General features: G+C 34.1%; 1 protein-coding gene across 1 annotated transcript; it reads right to left on the minus strand.

The window, feature by feature from the left end:
* Positions 1–446: 446 nt before the first annotated feature.
* Positions 447–19198, minus strand: LOC123668964 (transcriptional repressor CTCF-like). The gene is made up of 15 exons (XM_045602651.1): positions 19080–19198; positions 17899–18005; positions 17477–17616; positions 14803–14946; positions 13556–13642; positions 13391–13473; positions 11320–11489; positions 9774–9910; positions 9429–9579; positions 9115–9281; positions 8864–9000; positions 8001–8235; positions 4532–4727; positions 4136–4269; positions 447–638 (listed from the first exon to the last, which is right to left on the minus strand). The coding sequence occupies exons 2-15, from the start codon at positions 17999–18001 to the stop codon at positions 570–572; spliced, it is 1953 nt and encodes a 650-aa protein (XP_045458607.1). The 5' UTR covers positions 18002–18005; positions 19080–19198; the 3' UTR covers positions 447–569.
* Between the last annotated feature and the right edge of the window lie 1143 nt (positions 19199–20341).

The following is a 20341-nucleotide window of genomic DNA, read 5'->3' on the forward strand; positions in this document are numbered from 1 at the left end:
CAACATAAAAAAAAAGAAAGAAAAAAACAATATATAAAACTTTACAACACAAATCGCTTTATGGTAACATTGTTTTATATAACTTATTAACAAATTATAATTATTGAAAATGTAAAATATAGGTAAAGAATGCGGCCTATTTTGTCGCTCATGCTGTTCATTCACCTCTATAAATATTATGACCACATCCCTATTTGCCTTATAATATATATAAAAGATATTGAAATGTCATATCCAAAAAAAAAATAAGTATCTGTACTCTCGAAATTCGTATTTTAATAGTTTTTTATGTGTTTAAAATGATAAATTGATATTTCTTTTTAGTGAAATAAATAGTAAATGGAGTTTTACAAATGTCTGTAAGCTAATGTGTGGTGAAAGTGAGTGACAAATCCGGAAAAAACGTGATTACGTATTGGCAGGGGTTTGTTTACTAAATAAGACAGTTCCAAAAAAATATACTATATATTCTACATAAATAATTACATCACTGTGGCCATTCTAACATTAACGTAAACACTGAGTGATTTAAGGGGTAGTTATTAAATATTATATACCTACTTGTGCAATTAAACGAGACGTAAAACAACTTTATCCTTATAAGATATCTCTTCCTCTTCTTCTTGCTCGTCATCTTCCTGAAATACAAAAAAAAAATTAAGTACAAAAGTGACTGCCATGATCAAAGATGACTGCCATGTAAACCATACACATATGAAGTTTTCATAATAACTATGAGTGATATAATAAAAAGTTTCAATATGGTTAAAATGGAAATTTTTCAAAAACTAGGCAATTGCCAATAAAGGCGATTTCACACTTGTGAAAACTGCTTAAAAAAACAAGTTTTTGCTTCTGCTTCGTGCAGGGAATGAATAGTGGTTATTGTATGATAATTAGAAGAAGATAAGTTCACATTTTGAAGGTAATGTTGTTTAGCTCCCGGCGATAAATACTGCAAATCGACCTTTGGAAAGAGAAAGTGTAATTCCTCCTCCGACTTCATTTAACGATATGGTCAAAGATCCCACACCCTCCGACTTTCTGAACTTTCTGATTGACACAATGTATTTGTATACATTGTGTCAATCAGAAAGTTATCGGTGCTCGTTGACAAGTCCTAAACAAAATAACCCTTAATATTATAAACAACTAAAATTCCTACAGGCTTGGGTTGTTCTTGAATCTAGACAATTTCGGTTTGCTGTGTGGTTACGTTAGTAAAGAATATAGCCACCCCCTCTCTTCCTGTGGGGGTCGTAAGAGGCGACTACGGGATAACACAGTTCCACTGCCATCTTGGAACTTAAAAAGCCGACCGATGGTGGGATAACCATCCAACTGCTGGCTTTGAAATACACAGATCGAAGACGGGCAGCAGCGTCTTCGATGCGACAAAGCCAGCTCTGCGGTCACCAACCCGCCTGTCCAGCGTGGTGACTATGGGCAAAAGACATGTTCATGCCATTTTTGGCACGAACTTGTGGAGACCCGTGTCCAGCAGTGGACTGCAATAGGCTGAAGTGATGATGTATGATAATGACCCTCGATACTCGTATTTTCATAGTTTTTATGCGTAAAATGATAAATTAATATTTGTTTTTAGTGAAATAAATAGTAAATGGAGTTTTACAAATGTGTGTTTCAAATAAAATCTTTCTTATGTTAATATTTGCTTTTAAGGTTTTGAAGTTGGTTTTTCTTGTATTTTAATTAGATTTTTTGTAAACTACAGTAGGATTTTTCTAGATTAGACTAGGTAGACAGGCATATTTCTTTGTTTTTTATATTTTTAGGGGAAAAATGAAAACTATTCCGCATAAAACAAAAAAACTAAAAGAATCACGTAAATCAGATCAGAAAAAGCGGTGTAGTCGGTGTACATACATAGATAAAGAAACCAAATAGGGTACTTTCGGTAGTGAAAAAAAAATATATAAAATTTGATAAAAATTAAAATTTAAGTAGAAATACACTTGAATATTCTGATTTGGAATCATAAAAGCACACCATTGTTTTATTATATTGAAACACGACCCGCCATGGTATGACGTCATACGGACAATAACAAAGTTCTGTCAGAGCTCTAGGTACATATCTATCAACTTTAATTTCAAGCAGTAATACTTGTGCTCTTTCATTAGTGCATTTTATTTGTACCTATTTATTTATTTAAATGCAAAAAGGTTTTGTAAAAGCAGATTGTACGAATCCACCAAAAATTGATTCAATGATGGTTCTGCCGAATTTCGGAATGTTAAAACATCTTTGTAAGTATTACTTGTTATATTGTACTGTTTATTTTATGTAGGTATACCCAATTTGAAAAATATTGTTAGAAAGTGTTAGGTTACGTTTTATTCCTTATGTAAACTGCCAAATTAAGACTTGATATTTTTTTAATGATAGTATTTGTACAACTAGACACTACACACCAATGATAGCTATTGTAATTCATTATTTTACACAAAAACACCAAATATTTGTTGCCGTTAACGTTGAACGACAAAGAGTATATATAAAAATATAAGGTATTGAACATTTGACGTATTGAAGGAGTTCGGTCTTACATACGGCTTTTGTTATTAACCATATTACGTCACCAAAATGGCTGATAGCGTTTTTGCGGAAATAAAAAAGGTTTAAAATGTAATTTAATTTTATGGCATGAAAGCGTGTTTATTTTGCCGAAAAATATATATTTTTTGTGGCTTTTTATTGGAAAATTAACATTTTGAAGTACTTTTTCAGAAAAACTGCTTTGGAAATCTGCTTAAATATGTATCGCCAAATTGCGTTGCTAAGCTCAAAACTCGAGAATGCCTTGCCCATTTCAATTATTTTTTTATACAAAGTTTACTGATATTTTTATGAGTGATGAGGAATGAATTGTGGTCAGCATTGTCCGTGAATGGTGTGAACAGTGTCCTCATACGAGCATTGCAATCTCTTTATAGGGATTCTAGTGCTCGTGTGAAGATAAATGGAGCAAACACTGAATGGTTTAATATCGAAAAAGGTGTTAGATAGGCATGTGTAGCGTCACCGTGGCTGTTTAATCTGTTCATGAACAATTGTTTGACAGATAAAAGAGAAAAAAGTGGGTTGAGAATGAAAGAGTTACTCGTCAAATGTCTTCTCTATGCTGATAACCAAGTATTACTTGCCTCTTCGGCCGAGGAGTTACAGGAGATGGTAACTGCTATGAGTGGAGCTTTTGTAAGAAAGGGAATATGAAGATGAATGTAAAGAAGACGATAGTGATGATGTTTGAAAGAGATGAGGCAGTAACAGACTGCAATATCGTGATTGGAGATGAACAAATTGAACAGGTGAATGAGTTTGTGTATCTGGGTTCAAAGTTTACAAGAGATGGAAAGTGTGAGAGTGATATTGAAAGAAGAGTGAATGAAGGAAACGGGGAGAATGGGGGCTTTGCACTCATTTGTGAGCAGTCGGAGGGTGTCTAACAAGGCTCGTTTGGCTGTGCATGAGGGGGTGTTGGTTCCGACATTCATGTACGGAAGTGAAAGTTAGGTATGGCAGAAGAAACATGAAAGCAGAATAAATGCAGTTGAGATAAGAGCGTTAAGAAGTATGATAGGCGTTAAAACTAAGGAAACGTTGTGGTCTGAAAGAAGATGTAGTGACAAAAATTTAGAAAGGTATGCTCAGATGGTTTGGCCATGTGGACAGAATGAGTGAAGAACGATTGACGAAAAAAGTGTATAAGGCGTGTGAATGGAAGAGTTGGAAGGGGGTAGACCTAGGCGGATCCGACACCAAATAAGGGACGTCTTGAAAAAAGGCCAGGTTAAGAGTACCCTAAGCCGAAGAGCATGTATGAAGGGAATAATGAAAGTAGACGAAGCGAAAGAAGTATGTAAGGATCGTAGCAAGTGTAGTAGGAAAGAAGTGGTCTTTGCCTACGGGAAAGAGGCGTGATTTTATGTATGTATGTATGTATGTATATTTTATGAATGACATCTGATGATTATGGAAGTTTCTTATAAAATTAAAAAATTGAAGAATAAATTGGAAAATTTCAGAAAACATATCGATAATTCACACTTCAAGCATGTGGCGACAGGATACCTGCCAGGTCAGCCAGTCTAATAAAATCTTTCAAACTTACATCAAAACCAAAGCAAGTGTCTACATCTTTCTCGAGCTTAATGCTCCTCTCCAAGTTCTTCTGCTTTTCTTGTTCAACATAAGCCTGCTTCTTTTTCATCTCGTCTTCTTCCTCGTCCTCCTCCTCTTCTTCTTCTATGAAATAGAGATGTGTCAACTAAAGTTTTATCGAGCATGCATTAAACCTGATGTTTTAAAGAAAGAAATTTGTTTAAAAGAAACAAAGACTATTACATATACTAATTTAAGAAATGTCAGATATTAAGAATTTATTCTTATTTAAGGATCTAATTTAGTATCCAGATAATTAATATAAAAATATGCAAACAGTTGCTAAAAGTTCGCGAAAAGATAGAGGATGTACACCTTAATTTTATTGAATAATGAGGGCAAGTACCTTGTTCTTCTTCTTCAACGAAGTCCGGTGCAACTACAGCAACTTGCTGCTCGGTCCCATCTTCCAGCTGAATGACCTCGAGCACCACATACTGCTGTCCTTCCCCATCCGCAACGGTAACAAGCTCGCCGCGTTTCAGTTCATTGTTACCTAGTTCAATCTTCGTTATTTCCGTTTCATTGTCCGAATCATCCATCTGCAAAATATGACAATTTATTCTGGCATTTGCTTATCAAGTGAATTATTTTAAAGAAATTTAAGCCCAAGAATAAATATTTTAAACAAAACATTTTGCTTATGATTTTTTCATACTTTTTATGTAACTACATAATACCATAAGGAATGAGCGTCAACTATAACTGTTGTAAAACATAGATCAATTCATCAACATAGGTCATCAATTTAAATATTTTTAAATTCGCTATGAAATAATATCTAAAACTAGTTGCTGTTTTTGCTACCATAAACTTAACTAGAATATGAAAAGATTTTTTGGTGATGAAAATCTACATAATTGTAATAAAATTTTGCAAACAAGACAAGAATATTTTTGCATATGCTATAATCAATAAGAAATATAAACCCAATTCAAATATCTTTACTACTAATATATAAATACTACTTATGCATTTACAAAAAGCATTTTAGTGCACTTTTACTATTAAATTTCAGTAACCTGTAGTGCAATGGTATTAGCAAAATTGCAATAGAACTTGTTAATGGTTGAACTTATTTATGGGGAACCTATTAATTCAAACAAACAGATTTTACTTAGTTTTTCTAATAACTTTCATATATAAATACCAAATTCATTAAATTTATTAAAATATATTTACAATTCAAAATCGCAGGCAGCTGCCAAGCACAAAGAAAGCATTAGCTTTACACCTTATATTTGTAAGCTTAATATTGTTATTAAAAAGAAAATAGTTATTGTTCATTTCGCAGTTGCAAAATAGATAATTCTTTAAAATAAAAGTAGTCTAAGTTACTTCTTATTACATCAGCTATCTGCCAGTGAAAGTCTCGTCAAAATCTGTCCAGCATTTCGGAGATTAACCAGAACAGACAAACAAACAAACAAACAGACAGACAGACAGAGAAAAATGTAATTTTGATTTATGTGCCGTGTATACATCTCGTGTTACTTCAATATTACAAACAGACACTCCAATTTTATTTATTTGTATAGATACCACGAACATACCTACACTTATAAGTGCTAGTTATGTGTGTGTCTGCAATTCATAACATTTACTATTATTTCATTACACATATGTACCTACACACCAGCATAGCAAAGCAATCGCAAGCATAATTTAGATACGCTTTAGCCTGTAATATCCCACAGCTGGGCATAGGCCTATTTCGCCATGTAGGAGAATGATCAGAGCTTAATCAACCACGCTGCTTGGGTTGCGAATATATTCCCTACTGTGAATAACAATTGATATCAGGTGTACATGAAAACAACTGTGACCCAGCCAGCGCAATAGTCACAAACCATTGCCGTTGCGCCAACGCGTCGTTTTATACAGATATTAACAGGTAATAATAGTGCTTTAAAAGTACGTTATCACCTTATTAGTAGTACATATCAGTTTTGATGGTATTTATAAGTTTTATTTACTGATAAAAAAATACTTATTTTTAAAAATGAAGATAGAATGAAGAAGATATATTCCCATCTAATTAAAGATATATACTCACACACGCACGCACGCACGCACGCACGCACGCACGCACGCACGCACGCACGCATGCACGCACGCACGCACGCACGCACGCACGCACACGCACGCACACACACACACACACAACACAAACACACTTAAAGATATATGTATATAAAAAATAAATATAAAAACATTCTGATAAAAATTGAAATGCTTCTTTTTTTAATAGCAAAAAATAATAATCTATGAATCAGTAATAACTTATGCCCAGCACATAATAGAACATTCGCTTTAATGCATGCAGATTTTAAATTTACTAGTGATCGCCCAGTGGACGAATTTCGACCATAATTAATTTAAATTATAAGTTGGAACATATATATTAGTTATTAGCTATTATGTTCGACATTCAGTAAAGACAACAAAAAATATTAATCTATATTCTAATTTATTTTCACTTTGATTGACGAGTGTGTGTCAAATATATATAGCACGGACGCGGAGCACGAAGAATTTCGTACATTGACCCCTCATCTTTGGTCTTTGTCGCTCGCGTATAAACATATTGCCGTTGCGCTCACACAGGTGTAGTGGCAGCCGTATTCACAGTTTGTCAACCTTTTTACTTTTATTTTTTTTTTACCAAATTTAAGTCACAAGATACATCGTTTTTCATTTTTAATTTAAGTCAAAAGTTAACAATACTTATATTAAATGCGAATGTGTGTTTATTGGTGTCTTTTTTCACGCAGCAACAGATCTAAGATTTTTTTACATATACAAAGTATAACCACCAAATTGTACACATAGTAATATATACACTAACTTTTATTCATATATATGTATATATACTTATAACTTATATATAAGTTATTTTCTATGATTAAACAAAAAAATATTTTATTCTGTGACTAGACCGATCCACGAACAGACAGCTTAGATTTAGTTTAGTGTGCAAACAACGAGTTCTAAGACATTCCAAATTCTAAACTCTACCGATTTTATAAAGCTTCGTACTTTATATAAAATTTTAAGAACCACTGGCAGTAGGCAAAAAGGTGATTGTACGAAATTCTTCGTGGTCCGCGTCCGTGCTATAGTAGTGTGTGTAATGTTTTCTTTTATGGATTTAATGTATTTCAGATTTAATTTTAAAAATATATTAGCTTTCTGCACTCCTTCTCTATATAAACTATAAGTGTGCAAAAATTTCATATTCCTCCTAATATTTTAAGGAAATTAAATAAATAAGATTATTTAATAAAGAATATATAAGAATAATAATAAGATTATTTAAAGGAAATGTTAAAAAACATATAACATTATTCAACAAACACAATACATATGTTACAGTTGGTAATTTCAATCAAGATCAGGGACCAGTGAGCAAAGCTATTACATCAAATCATTTTTTGTGTATGTTTTCTGATTTGCTACTTTTGATTAATTATTCCGTTAATATTGCTTTCGCTATAAAATGTCATATTATTTCAAGGCTAAATGAATTAAAGTTTCTTACAAATGTTGATAACAATAATTATGTAACAAAGGTAACTTGACCTAAGTAAAGGTAAGTAAGGAATAAGGCATGAATTATGCACTAATGCTTCTGCTAAGTAACCCAACTTATTGTTAAATATAAGGTATATTTAAGAATAAGTATCTTCATTTTCAGTTTTGTCAACAATCAGCTTGGAATACATTCATTTAAACAATGTTCAAAGTAAGACAATGTTTATAGACAGTGAAAGTATTGGTGTTGTCACTAACCTTTAATAAGCAACACAACTCACCTTTATGTTTTCATCAATAATCTTGATCTTTCTCTGGCGACCTATTTTTAATGCATAGGCTCTCTCATGGTGTCCAGATTCAGGGTCATGTACAGCAAGATGTCTAATTAAGTTGCCATTGTGTGCAAATGTGCGTTTACATTCGTGGCATGTGTGAGTCTTCTCCTTAGGAGGCTTTGGTTCATAATTAGGATTGTGGTACAGGTTTTGATGACGCCGTAACAGTTGCTTTTGTCTGTAAAAATAACAAGTAATTTTTAATGCAATTTTCAATTAATTGTCACATTTTATTCCGATTTGTTTATATATCACAGACTTCTCTTTTAAAGACACTTATGGCTACTGTTTTCTTTATAGTATTAGCATACAGTTTTTGTATAAGTTACTTATAAATAACTTAACTTTAACATAGTAGAAATGGATTGAAATTGGTTATATAGATATAAAACTCATTATTTACATATGAGTGTATACCATAAAACAGTTTATTTCTGCATTAACATTAAAAGGTTCAATATATTTCATTGTTTAAAATAAATATCACTAATTCAAAAATTAACTTTGTGTATATTTTTAACTAGCTGACCCGGCGAACTTCGTATCGCCTAACAGTGACTAAGTATTATCACAAATCTTTTGTATGGGAGTATAGAAAAGTGTTGTTTTTAGACTTTTTCGGGAAATTTAATTTTTTTTTTTTGAATTTTTCTCTCCGTAAGAACCATCCTCGTACTTCAAGGAATATTTTTAAAAAAGAATTAGCGAAATCGGTCCAACCGTTCTCGAGTTTTGCGCTTAGCAACACATTCAGCAACTCATTTTTATATTATAGATTATACAATAATCTTAAGTTAGACACATACCTAAAGGATTGGTCACACTGATCACACACAAAAGGTTTTTCATCAGTATGTTTAAGCATGTGAGATTTGAGATGACGGAGAGTCGTTGATGCATACGGACATAGCTCACATTTGAAACACTTTTCACCCTCATGTGTCTGTGTAACAAAATAAGTTAGACATTTATTGAAACATAATAGAACAATATACTACAACAAACATTTTATTAGTAGATATACAGTAATAAGTAGAAGTAATTACAATCTGCTTACCTTGTTGTGCATTTTGCATGAATATCTATCGGGGAATGACTTTCCACATCTTTTGCACTTCAGAGGTTTATCGGAAGTGTGTAGTTTTTGCACATGTATACGTAAATCAGTTTTGCGACCACATTTTGCTGGACAAAGTTCACACGCGAACACCGGCTTCTCAGATACTAAATACAAATAAAAACATTTTTTAAATGTTGCAATTGAATATTATTGATATATTGTAATAGTAAATCCTTATTCTTAAAACACACGAGTTCACGAGGCCTATGTCCAGCAATGGACTGATCGGCTGAAATGATGATGATCCTTACCATTATGTATTAGCTTGTGAGCCTTAAGTGAGTTTGATTGAGTGAAGCACATGTTGCAATGGTCACATTTATAAGGTTTTTCGCCAGTGTGCGTGCGTAAATGTCTTTTTAGCTTGAATGTATCTTGAGACGCGTAAGTACAATGAGGACACTAAAAGGAAATAACATTTTTAAACACAAGTTATAACAATTACACATTATTAAGATTTAATAAATTGAGTTAAAAGAATCTTAACTTTAAAATTAGAAGTGATAAAAAACAACTTTATTTTGTATGGAAGAAAGATACAAACAATTCCAAAGAGGATTAAATACATCTAGACACAAGTAGAAATCTTTAATAACCTGGTATGGCCTTTCCCCTGTGTGACACCGCACGTGGCGACGCAGCTTCGAAAGCTCTACAGAGGCATAATCGCACTCAGTGCATTTGTGAGGTTTCTCGTGTGTATGACGGTAACGAACGTGTCGTACTAATTCGCCTGCAAATAAACACAATTGTAAAATCTAATTTTTAATAAATTTCACATTCTAGTCTTTCTACATTACAGAGCGCATCAGCGCATTAGTCAGTTGCTGTGACTGCTGCATCAAGATTTCGTCATACTCTGATATACTTACGAGGGGAGGTCCAAAAGTTCGTGGAATGGAAGGGTTTGAAATAAAATTAACCAATAAATCTATTTTTCCTTTTCAATATAGTCACCCTTAAGCTGAATACATTTATTAGATCTATGAATTAATCTTACTAAGCCATCGTAAAAATATTTTTTATCTTTTGCGTCAAAATGAGCCAAAATTGCCTTCTTTACCCCGTTGTCGTCGAAAAATTTCCTTCCCCTTAAGTCTTTTTTTAAATTAGGAAACAAAAATCAATTGGGGCCAGATCTGGTCTGTAGGGTGGGTGGGCTAGTGATTCGAAGCCATGCGTGTGCAGAGCAGCCATTGCAACTCTGCTCTTGTGAACCGGCGCGTTTTCTTGCAAGAGCAACACACCCTTAGTCAATTTTCCTCGACGTTTTTCCTTGATGGCCTTCTTCAATTTTTCTAATATCGTTGCGTAGTATTCTCCGGTTATGGTCCTTCCCTTTTCTTTGTAATCAATCAATAATATCCCCTCACAATCCCAAAACACAAGAGCCATCAACTTTCCAGCCGACTCCGACACTTTGAATTTCTTTGGCAGTGGTGTCCCCTTTTTATGCCATTGCATGGACTCTTGTTTGGACTCAGGCTAAAAGTGATGAACCCATATTTCATCTCCGGCAACAATTCGCTCCAAAATCTGAGCAGGTTCGTCTCCACACAACTCCATAAATTGTTTTGACGCATCGACGCGTTGCTGTTTCTGAAGCGGCGTAAGCAATCTCGGTACCCATCATGCACTGACTTTTGTCATACCCAGGTGGTCATGTAGGATGCGCAAAATGGAAGTATCTGATACTCCAACTAATGCAGATAACTGTTTTTTCTTCAAAAGGGTGTCCTCCAGTACAATTTTTTCCACTTTTTCGATGATGTCTGATGTGGTGGCCTCAACTGGCCTTCCCGAGCGGGGGTCGTCTTCAATCGACTCCCGATCATGTTTAAAATGACCATGCCACTTGTAAATCATTGATTTACTAGGGCACTGTTCCCCATAAACGGTTTCCATTTCATTCAAAATGGTCTGAGCGCTCTTTCCTTGCTGGTAAGGAATTTTATCACAGCACAGTGTTCAATTTTCTCCATAGTTTCAGTTTTCTTCCGGATTTACTTGTTAGTAGGCGAGTGTTCGTAAGCGAATGACGCAATAGGGCTGAAACTCAGTTTATATACTAATGATGAATCCCCAATTGGATCTCCCCTCGTACATAACAGTAATTCTTTAAATTAGAAACATACACTGTACCTGAGGTAGTAAATGGGCTCTTGCAATATTTACAGATGTGAGGCTTAACGCCATTATGCATGTTGACATGGTTCTGCAAGGATGCAATTGTCTTGAAACCCCGCTCACAAATACTGCACTTATGTGGTCGCTCCTCAGAATGTGATTTCATGTGGCGCAACAATAAGTACCTACAAGATTTCGAACATTATTCATACTATACCAACTTCAGTTTACAAAATTTTATCTAGGCTGATGGCATAGTAAGCTGCTTTTAGTCTCAAGGGCCATTGGTTAAATTCGAATCATTAATATTTGCATATAATATACATAAATCAGCAGTAAAGAATGAAGCCACCCCCTCTTTTCCTGTCGGTGTCGTAAGAGGCGACTAAGGGATAACACAGTTCCACAACCACCTTGGAACTTAAAAAGCCGACCGATGGCAGGATAACCATCTAACTGCTGGCTTTGAAATACACAGGCCGAAGACGGGCAGTAGCGTATTCGGTCCATAAACCCGAACAAAACAGAATTAGTGATGTTCACGAACAAACGAGACTTGGGTAATTACACTCTACCTAAACTCTTTAACTCTGAATTTAACTGACCCTATGGCTCTACACTGCGCTCATTAGACCCATGATCAGCTATGGAGCTGTGGTATGGTGGCGCAGAACACTTTTCACCACAGCGCAATCCAAGCTATAAAGCTGGCAGGGATTCGTGTTCATGGCAACATCACGGGCTGCATGAGAACCACACCAACAGCAGCAATGGAGGCCATGCTAAATATTCTGCCACTTCACCTATTTATCCAACAAGAAGCTGCAATTACTGCAGTAAGATTAAAGATCTACAAACTATTGTGTTCAACAGGCATACCACATATAAAAATTCTGGAAGACATAGCCAAAGACATTCCGTTCATGGAAGCACCAAATGATGGAATACAGATCAAACATATTTTTGACAAAAAACAAAAAATACAGCTAGAAGACGATTTACGTGTAGCCTCAAATGGGCGAGACCTAAGTATCTGATGGCTCTAAAACTAAAACAGGATCAGGAAGCGGCATCTTCTCCGAAGACCTAAATATTAATATATCACTACCCATTGGCACCTATAACACAGTGTTTCAAGCAGAGTGTTTGAGTATACTTGAGGCAGCCAGAACAATCGCGAGAAGGAACGTAAAGGATTCCCACATCCGTATATTATCAGACAGCATGTCAGTATTACAGGCACTAGATAGCAACTCAACCACTTCAGGTATAATCTATGAATGCCATAACACCCTGATGCAGGTAGGTGAAAATAACGACATCACGCTGCAATGGATCAAAGGTCACAACAACACACGCGGTAACGATAGGGCTGATGAGCTAGCAAGAAGGGTGTCAAGTATGACGGCCATAGGAGCCGAACCGATTATACTGTTACCTTCTTGCTGGCTCAAAGGCCAAATTCGACAATGCATGAAACGCAAACACATCACACTATGGTCCGAAGTTGGGGACTGTAGGCAAGCCAAGTTGGCGCTGCCAGTAATTGATGCCAAATTGGTAAGAACTCTAATAAATCTGGACAGACGCCAACTAAGACAAATAACTGAGGCACTGACTAGACACGGTCCATATAACAAACATCTATTTAATATATGCCTATATACCGACAGTCCCCTGTGCAGAGCTTGCATGGGAACAGAAGAAACGACTACGCATGTACTTCTCTACTGTCCAGGTGTAGCGTCTTACCGGGCACAACATCTTGGCACCCTGAAGACACTTCTGGAGATCTTCAAGAAGCCAAAAAGACTTCTGAAGTTTCTGGAGAAGCTTGGGTGGCAGGAGTGAATAAATTATTCCAACACACGCAAAATAGGCACAAAGTCGTCGAGTTGCGGAAACCAGCCCGTGGTTACCATACCATACCATACCATACCAAGTGGCAATTTAATTTGATTCATGAAATCAACATACATGTTCTAAATTAATATATATTTTTTTAAACACATTTATGAAATGAAAATATACTACTAAATCTAGAAGGTCAATGAATAAAAAATGTGTACTATATCATGAGACTCACCTTCTATGACTTGTATATGTACAGAAGTTGCAAGTGAAATGAGGTCTCACACACTTGCTGCGCTTTGAATTTGTACTTTTCGGCTAAAAAGTGTAAGAAAAATTATTATTAAACTCGAAGTATTAAAAACGTAATGTTATAGAAATATCTTAAATATTGTTATACTTTTATTGGCTCATCACCATCCTCTGAACCTTCTTGTTCACCTTCTTCATCCTCTTCAAATGTATAGACATCATTGTTTTTCTCCTCCTAATTCATAAAAACATTCTCATTATTATCTTAGACTACAAGTGTAAGCATCTTCATAAAACAAACAACTAATGCATGTATAACATTTTCTCAGAAGACATAAATGTAATTTTAGCAACCATTATAATTATGTCAGCTTCTGGCCAGGATGTAATATGAGAAATTGCAAAATATCTTCAAACTGTATGCATCAGCATAAATGTATTCTGTTTACATTTTAAAACAGCTACTAACAAGCAATAATTTGATACTAATACACACCTAGTTGATTAAGCATTAATTGCTTTTGAAAGTAAAATTAATATTAAAATAGAGTCAGGTTGTATGCTTGTTACTTTTGTGTATATTTATATTTAATTTTTGTAACAACTCAAGAATTCGAAGAAAATCGCAACATATTATATATACATTATGCATTTACTACATTACACAACAAAACAAATAAGAAATTTGTTATTAAAATTAAACTTCTAAACTACATGGAATGGTAATCTGGAAAAATTAAAGGTTTTACTGATTTTTAAAAAGGTAATAAAAAATACAATTAAAAAACAAACAGTATTACTAAATAGGTTTTAGAAAAAAAAAAAAGAAAGAATGTACCACAGGAACAATAAAAAAATACAAAAATTACTTAGTATTAAAGTGTTTATATTAAAATGGCATTTAGCAGTATGAAGTGTAAAGGAAAAAAATAACAAGATTTGTTTGATGTATATATTTTTACTAGACGAATATCAACATCATCTTTAAAATTAATTTTGACTTGTATTCATAGTCAAAAATTTCTTCAATAAAAATCCCAATATATATAAATTACACGTCACGTTAATCCACAATGGACTCCTAAACTACTTAACCAAATTTAACGAATTACGCACACCGTGTGCAGATTGATCCAACTTGAAAGATACATTATATTTTATTCTGATAAATGTAATTATTATACTTAAGAAAAACAAAATAGCAATACGAAGTTCACGTCAGATAGTTAAATATAAGGTCTAATATAGAAACTTTGTGTATTAGACATTGACATTTGTATAGTAAAGATTTGGTGTCATTCCAAATAAAAATTTAGCAGGACCTGTGACCTACGGTAGAAACTCAAAACATCAATGACACCTTCCATTAGCTTAATAAAAGATTACCTGATCCACCTTTATATCAATGTTCATAACAGGTTTATTTTCATCTTGCATGACAAGTACATAACTGACTTCACCATTTCCTGTTTCCGATGGCACCAGCGTAACAGTTTGGTAGCTCTCTCCATCCACCAGCATTTGTGTATCTTCAGATATCTTAAAATATAAAATTTGATATTCAATATTATTATTTAAACTTTATTACAATACCAATGATACTTTACATGTGAATTATTTGACTTTTTGCATACAAAAAATTATTATTAAAACATTGGATTAATGATTAGTAATAACATTTACTGTGTGGCTACGATACTAAAGAATATAGGCACCCCCTCTCTTCCCGTGGGTGTCGTAAGAGGCGACTAAGGGATAACACAGTTCCACCACCACCTTGGAACTTAAAAGGCCGACCGATGGCGGGATCACCACCCAACTGCTGGCTTTGAAATACACAGGCCGAAGACGGGCAGCAGCGTCTTTGGTGCGACAAAGCCAGTCACCAAACCGCCTGCCCAGCTTGGTGACTATGGGCAAAACACATGAGTTTACGTTATTTTTGCGTAAACTTGTGGAGGCCTATGTCCAGCAGTGGACTGTAGAAGCTGTAATGATGAATAACATTTAATTAGGACTACAAATTATTCTTACTTTATATTTATAACATTTAAGATTTTATAAATAAAAACTAAATAATTATATTAATGGCGTAAAATGTGGAATTGCACTTTTTTGGAATTATAACCAGAAATTTACTCGCATTGATGTTATAGTTATTGCTCTGCTTATTCACGTTACATATTATGACCAGGTTTATAGCTAAAATGATATCACACTAAGTTGAAGGAAAAATAATTCAAAAATTCGCTTTGGCTCGGCTTTAAATTAAGAACCATCGAATTATGAGGGTTTTGGGGGGTGGATGGGGAGCTACACTAGGTAACACTGCCACCCTTCGGAAACCAATGGTTATGGAGATAATATGGAGATATCCATGGTTAAACTTTTGAGATTAGAATAAGAACTTAAAGCTATTATAATACCTTCGAGCTCCGCGTCTGACTCCACCTTAGATCCGGCGGTGCGGGAAGTGCCACTCATGCTCCGTTCCGCAGCTTTAACAAGTTATTTTCGAACGGGAGTACGTAGAAACGATAGACTGCAAGATCAACAAACGATGCAACTTACGTCACTCGTGCTCCGTTCCGTAACTTTCACACGTTATTTTCACATTTCGCACGTTATTTTCACATTTCACCCGTTATTTTAACGTTTTCACACATTATTTTAACAAACGATACGACTGATATTTAACGACTGAGATAGATGATTAAAAAAATGGTGCGCCACTTAGCGTTTTGCTCCAAAGCAATGTAAGCATAAATGCATTATTTTAGTCTAAATAACTGTAAAAGGCAAAGATCTAAGACCATATAGCCTTATTTCATGTTGTTTTTTTTTTACTTAAATATATTTTATTTTTACTTATTAATAGACATAAATAAGCTTGTTAAAACAGTATGCCAGACTTTTTGATATATACATAAACATTTTAACGCTTTTGTACTCATTTTGTCTATACCAGTACTAGCAATCGAATCTAGATCCTCTATAAGTCTCACTGGAACTACATGGTTTGATGTTATAAGTTCATGATTGTTATGTTCATTGATTGTATGAATCGGGTGTAAAATGTTGTGGTATTGTGTTAGTATTCTTTTAGCCGATAGGTAATAATAACCTATTATTGCGAAATATTTATTAAAAAGGTTACAAATATCATTTATATCAGAATTTTTTTTTTTTTTGGAATCTATTGATTCATAGGTGGTCCGTATTTTATTTGGAGTTTTAAATTTATTCAATTGAACATATATGTTTTTGTGGTCTGACAATGATGAATTAATAATAACAAACTAACCCAACATCTACCGTGCATTGTTCAATGTGTGCTCACAGGTAGTTGTTCCCACCTTGGTAAATTGACTCAATTAGTCTGTGCTTTAGATTATTATGTACGTAAGCCGATACTCCACCTCTCCTAACGTCTGTCCTGAAATTGTAGTAATATTTATAATTTTTTATCTGTAGTTGTCAGGCTTGATCTTCTGACGCTATCAAGTTTCAGAGAGCAGGATGATATAAATGGTTGTTGGTATGGATTTTAAAATGCATTTTAATTCGTCTAGCTTGCCTTTTTTCTTAATGGGGGCATGCTGGGCATTTAAGTATAAGAAGGATAACCGTGACTTTTCAGTGTGTAATATATAATCATTTACTATTTGGTAATTTAAAATAACGTGCGAAATGTGAAAATAACGTGCGAAATATGAAATTAACGTGTGAAAGCTACGGAGCGGAGCATGAGTAATGTAAGTTATATCGTTTGTTGAATAATGTCTGAAAAAGCTGCGGAATTCTTCTTCTAATCTCAAAACTTTAACCATGGATATCTCCATTACCATGTCGTTTCGAAGGGTGGCAGTGGTACCGAGGGTAGCGCTCCCCTCTCCATACCTCCCAAAATACAATATTTCGATGGTTCTTAATCTAAAGACTTACCTTTGCTTTTTAAGTATCTTAAGTACCCTAGCATATACTTAGTAACAAATATTGTTATGACATAATATTTTAAGTAAATTGGCTTTGAAGTTTTTTTATATCTTTAGATCTTATAATGAAATACCCCTTCATTTTCCTGGGCTACTTCAGCCGGAATTGAAACAAGGTTCTGATTATCACCAGCCTGTTGGTAATAGTAACGTCCTTCTTCGTCCACAAAGTAAGTAACACCAGACTCAGTCTCTTCATCACCACTGCCATTTACTATAAGACATTAAAAAAAAACTTCATTTAATAGCACAAAATCATATAATATTTGGAAACTAAAAACCTTCAATGCGCATAATTTTAACACATTAAGCATTTGATGCAGATTGAAGATATATACCAAAACAAACCAAAATAAGATAACTAAATAAAAATTACTTAGTTTTAATTCTTAATAAGATCATATTTATTTTTACGTACATAAATAGTATATAATTTATATTGTATATAACATGGCCAAAAATATTTATTAAAACTTAGAAAATAGTGACTACATACCAGTAATGACTGTTGTCGCCTCATTGTCCTGGTCAAAAGAATTTAAATAGGATTGTAGTATTGTTTTGCCTTTGGTTGCATTTTTCTTATCTGGTGGTGGCATGGCTCTAAAACATATTTGATTTCAATGTATAGAATGTTAAAAAGTTAACACTTGAACTCGAACTTGTGGAGGCCTATGTCCAACAGTGGACTCTAATAGAATGAAATGATGATGATGATTTTAAACAACACCGTGAAGCCTATTGTTTTGGTTTTGCTATTTTTAACAAGTTATATTGTAATTTGCTACGTAAGCTATTTTGTTGATCCAATTCATCGGTTACATGTAGTCCAACTGACTAGCCCTTTTGGCGCAGTTTGTAGTGACCCTGCTTTCTGCTCCGAGGGTTGTGGGTTCGATTCCCACCCCGAGTCTGGGTGTAATATAAATACTAATTTATATATTTATATTTGTATATTATTTATAAGTATGTTTATCGAAAAAAAAAATGTAGCTATATACCAGTCGGCTGTTACCTATAACACAAGCATTAAGTTGCTTACTTTAGGAACAGACTTACGACAGACTACTTTAGGTGTGTGTATTGTGTAAATATTTATTTATTATTATTTGTATGTAGTCCGATTAGAACGTATAAGGCGAATAACAATTGTTACAACATTAAGACTTGAGCAAAGTGCTAAACATGAATTCATCAATAAAACGAAGCAAATTATTTCAATATGTTAGAAGTCCACCATTCCTGTTATGAGTACGGGAGTAATTTTTATTAATAAACACGAAAAAGGAAATAACGCGTGTAACATTATCAACGACAGAACTATAAAGTTCTGCCATGAAATTAAACCTAAGCAGTGTCCGCCATCTTATGTTTGAGTAACTTATCTCAACCGTATCATATGCTCTATATCAATATGATATTTTTTTATAAAACATTTATAATTCACAAGCACTAAATTATAATAACAAATTACCGCCACTCAAAAGAATGAAAACTAATGGAAAAGATCACAGACGGCGCTGTAGTCAGCGCTAACTTGATAGCAATAGCATTTGTATTACTTCATTACACATGAACTACAGGTATATAATGGCTATGCTTATCACATTTTTATTCAAAAAGAATGGCTATAATCACTTGATGAGGACTAATTATTACATATTAAATAAATCATACCTGATTGTTTAAAGAAGAGCTTCTAATTTTTCTCAACGAGGGCGTTTCAATCAATTCTATGATGCGATTGTGACGCCGTAATGGCCGACGAGAGAACTACAAGACGTAACAAAATGAATGACAATATTGCTAGTATTAAATATAAATGAATTTTAAATTTTTTGTGATATAAGTCAGGGCTTAGTAAGTTGGTAATTTTACCAATTACCATAATAAAATATGGATAAATAGCGTTAATTTTTACGATACCTCTTATAGCGTTTAATTTTTAACAATTTCCGTTAAACGTAACGAAACGGACACGAATTTTAACGTTTTTTTTACCGATAAAAAAATTAATTGCAACGATACCGATAAATAGAATTAACAAATATAATTTATTATATAAATACAGATAACGTTACCTTTGACGTGATATAGCGATATTTTCACCGATACCTCTCGACGTTGCAGCTCCGTACAAAAATTGTTTAAACGACGTGCTGGAATGCCTGCACCGCGTCACTTACGAGAGCCATTTCACAAAAATCGGTAACAATCCGCGATATTGTAATATTTTGACGTCGTTAATCTTAGTATCAAATGCAATAATGTAATTTATATTGTTAGCATAATCTCGATTATTTTAATACGTTTCGTGACGTCGTGCAACAGTGTTAATAAAAATAGTTCCCTACCCGCTAATACGTTTTGTAACGTCATGCAACAACGTCAATAAAAGCAGTCCCTACCCGTTCAGAGGGCTCTTTTGCTTTTCGACTTTCGGAACGATAGGTCGTTGTTTAATGACGAGTGCATTGATCACTTTTATATTCAAAGTAACGGTTGTTTGCTTGGTTAATTTAAATTCTCGGTCATTATTTTCGATTAAGTTAGTGATTAAGGTTAATTTTTGTGATAATTGTTATATTTGTAAAAATGAGTAATAAATAGAAGTTAAGTGTTCGGTTTTCTGTCTTTTTTTTTAAATAAATAAGTTTGTTTCTCCTAAAATCAGAAGTGGGATTGCTCCTTACAACACCACTTCATAAGCAAACAGCCGTTAATTTGAAATCGTCATGCCGCGTTCACGATCGTGCGGTTCGTGTTCACATAGTCGATCAGGCAGGACTCCTAGCCGTGAAAATAGGCAGTCCCGCGGTAAATCTATAAGGAACGAACAAACGCGCAATAGGCCGTCACGGGTAAATCGCCGTCGTCATAGATCGCGAAGTGAATCTGACGATGAAAGGTTATCTCAGGTGTGTGCAATCGTCGCGAGT

This window comes from Melitaea cinxia, chromosome Z (assembly GCF_905220565.1).
Source record: "Melitaea cinxia chromosome Z, ilMelCinx1.1, whole genome shotgun sequence".
Lineage (NCBI taxonomy): Eukaryota > Metazoa > Arthropoda > Insecta > Lepidoptera > Nymphalidae > Melitaea > Melitaea cinxia.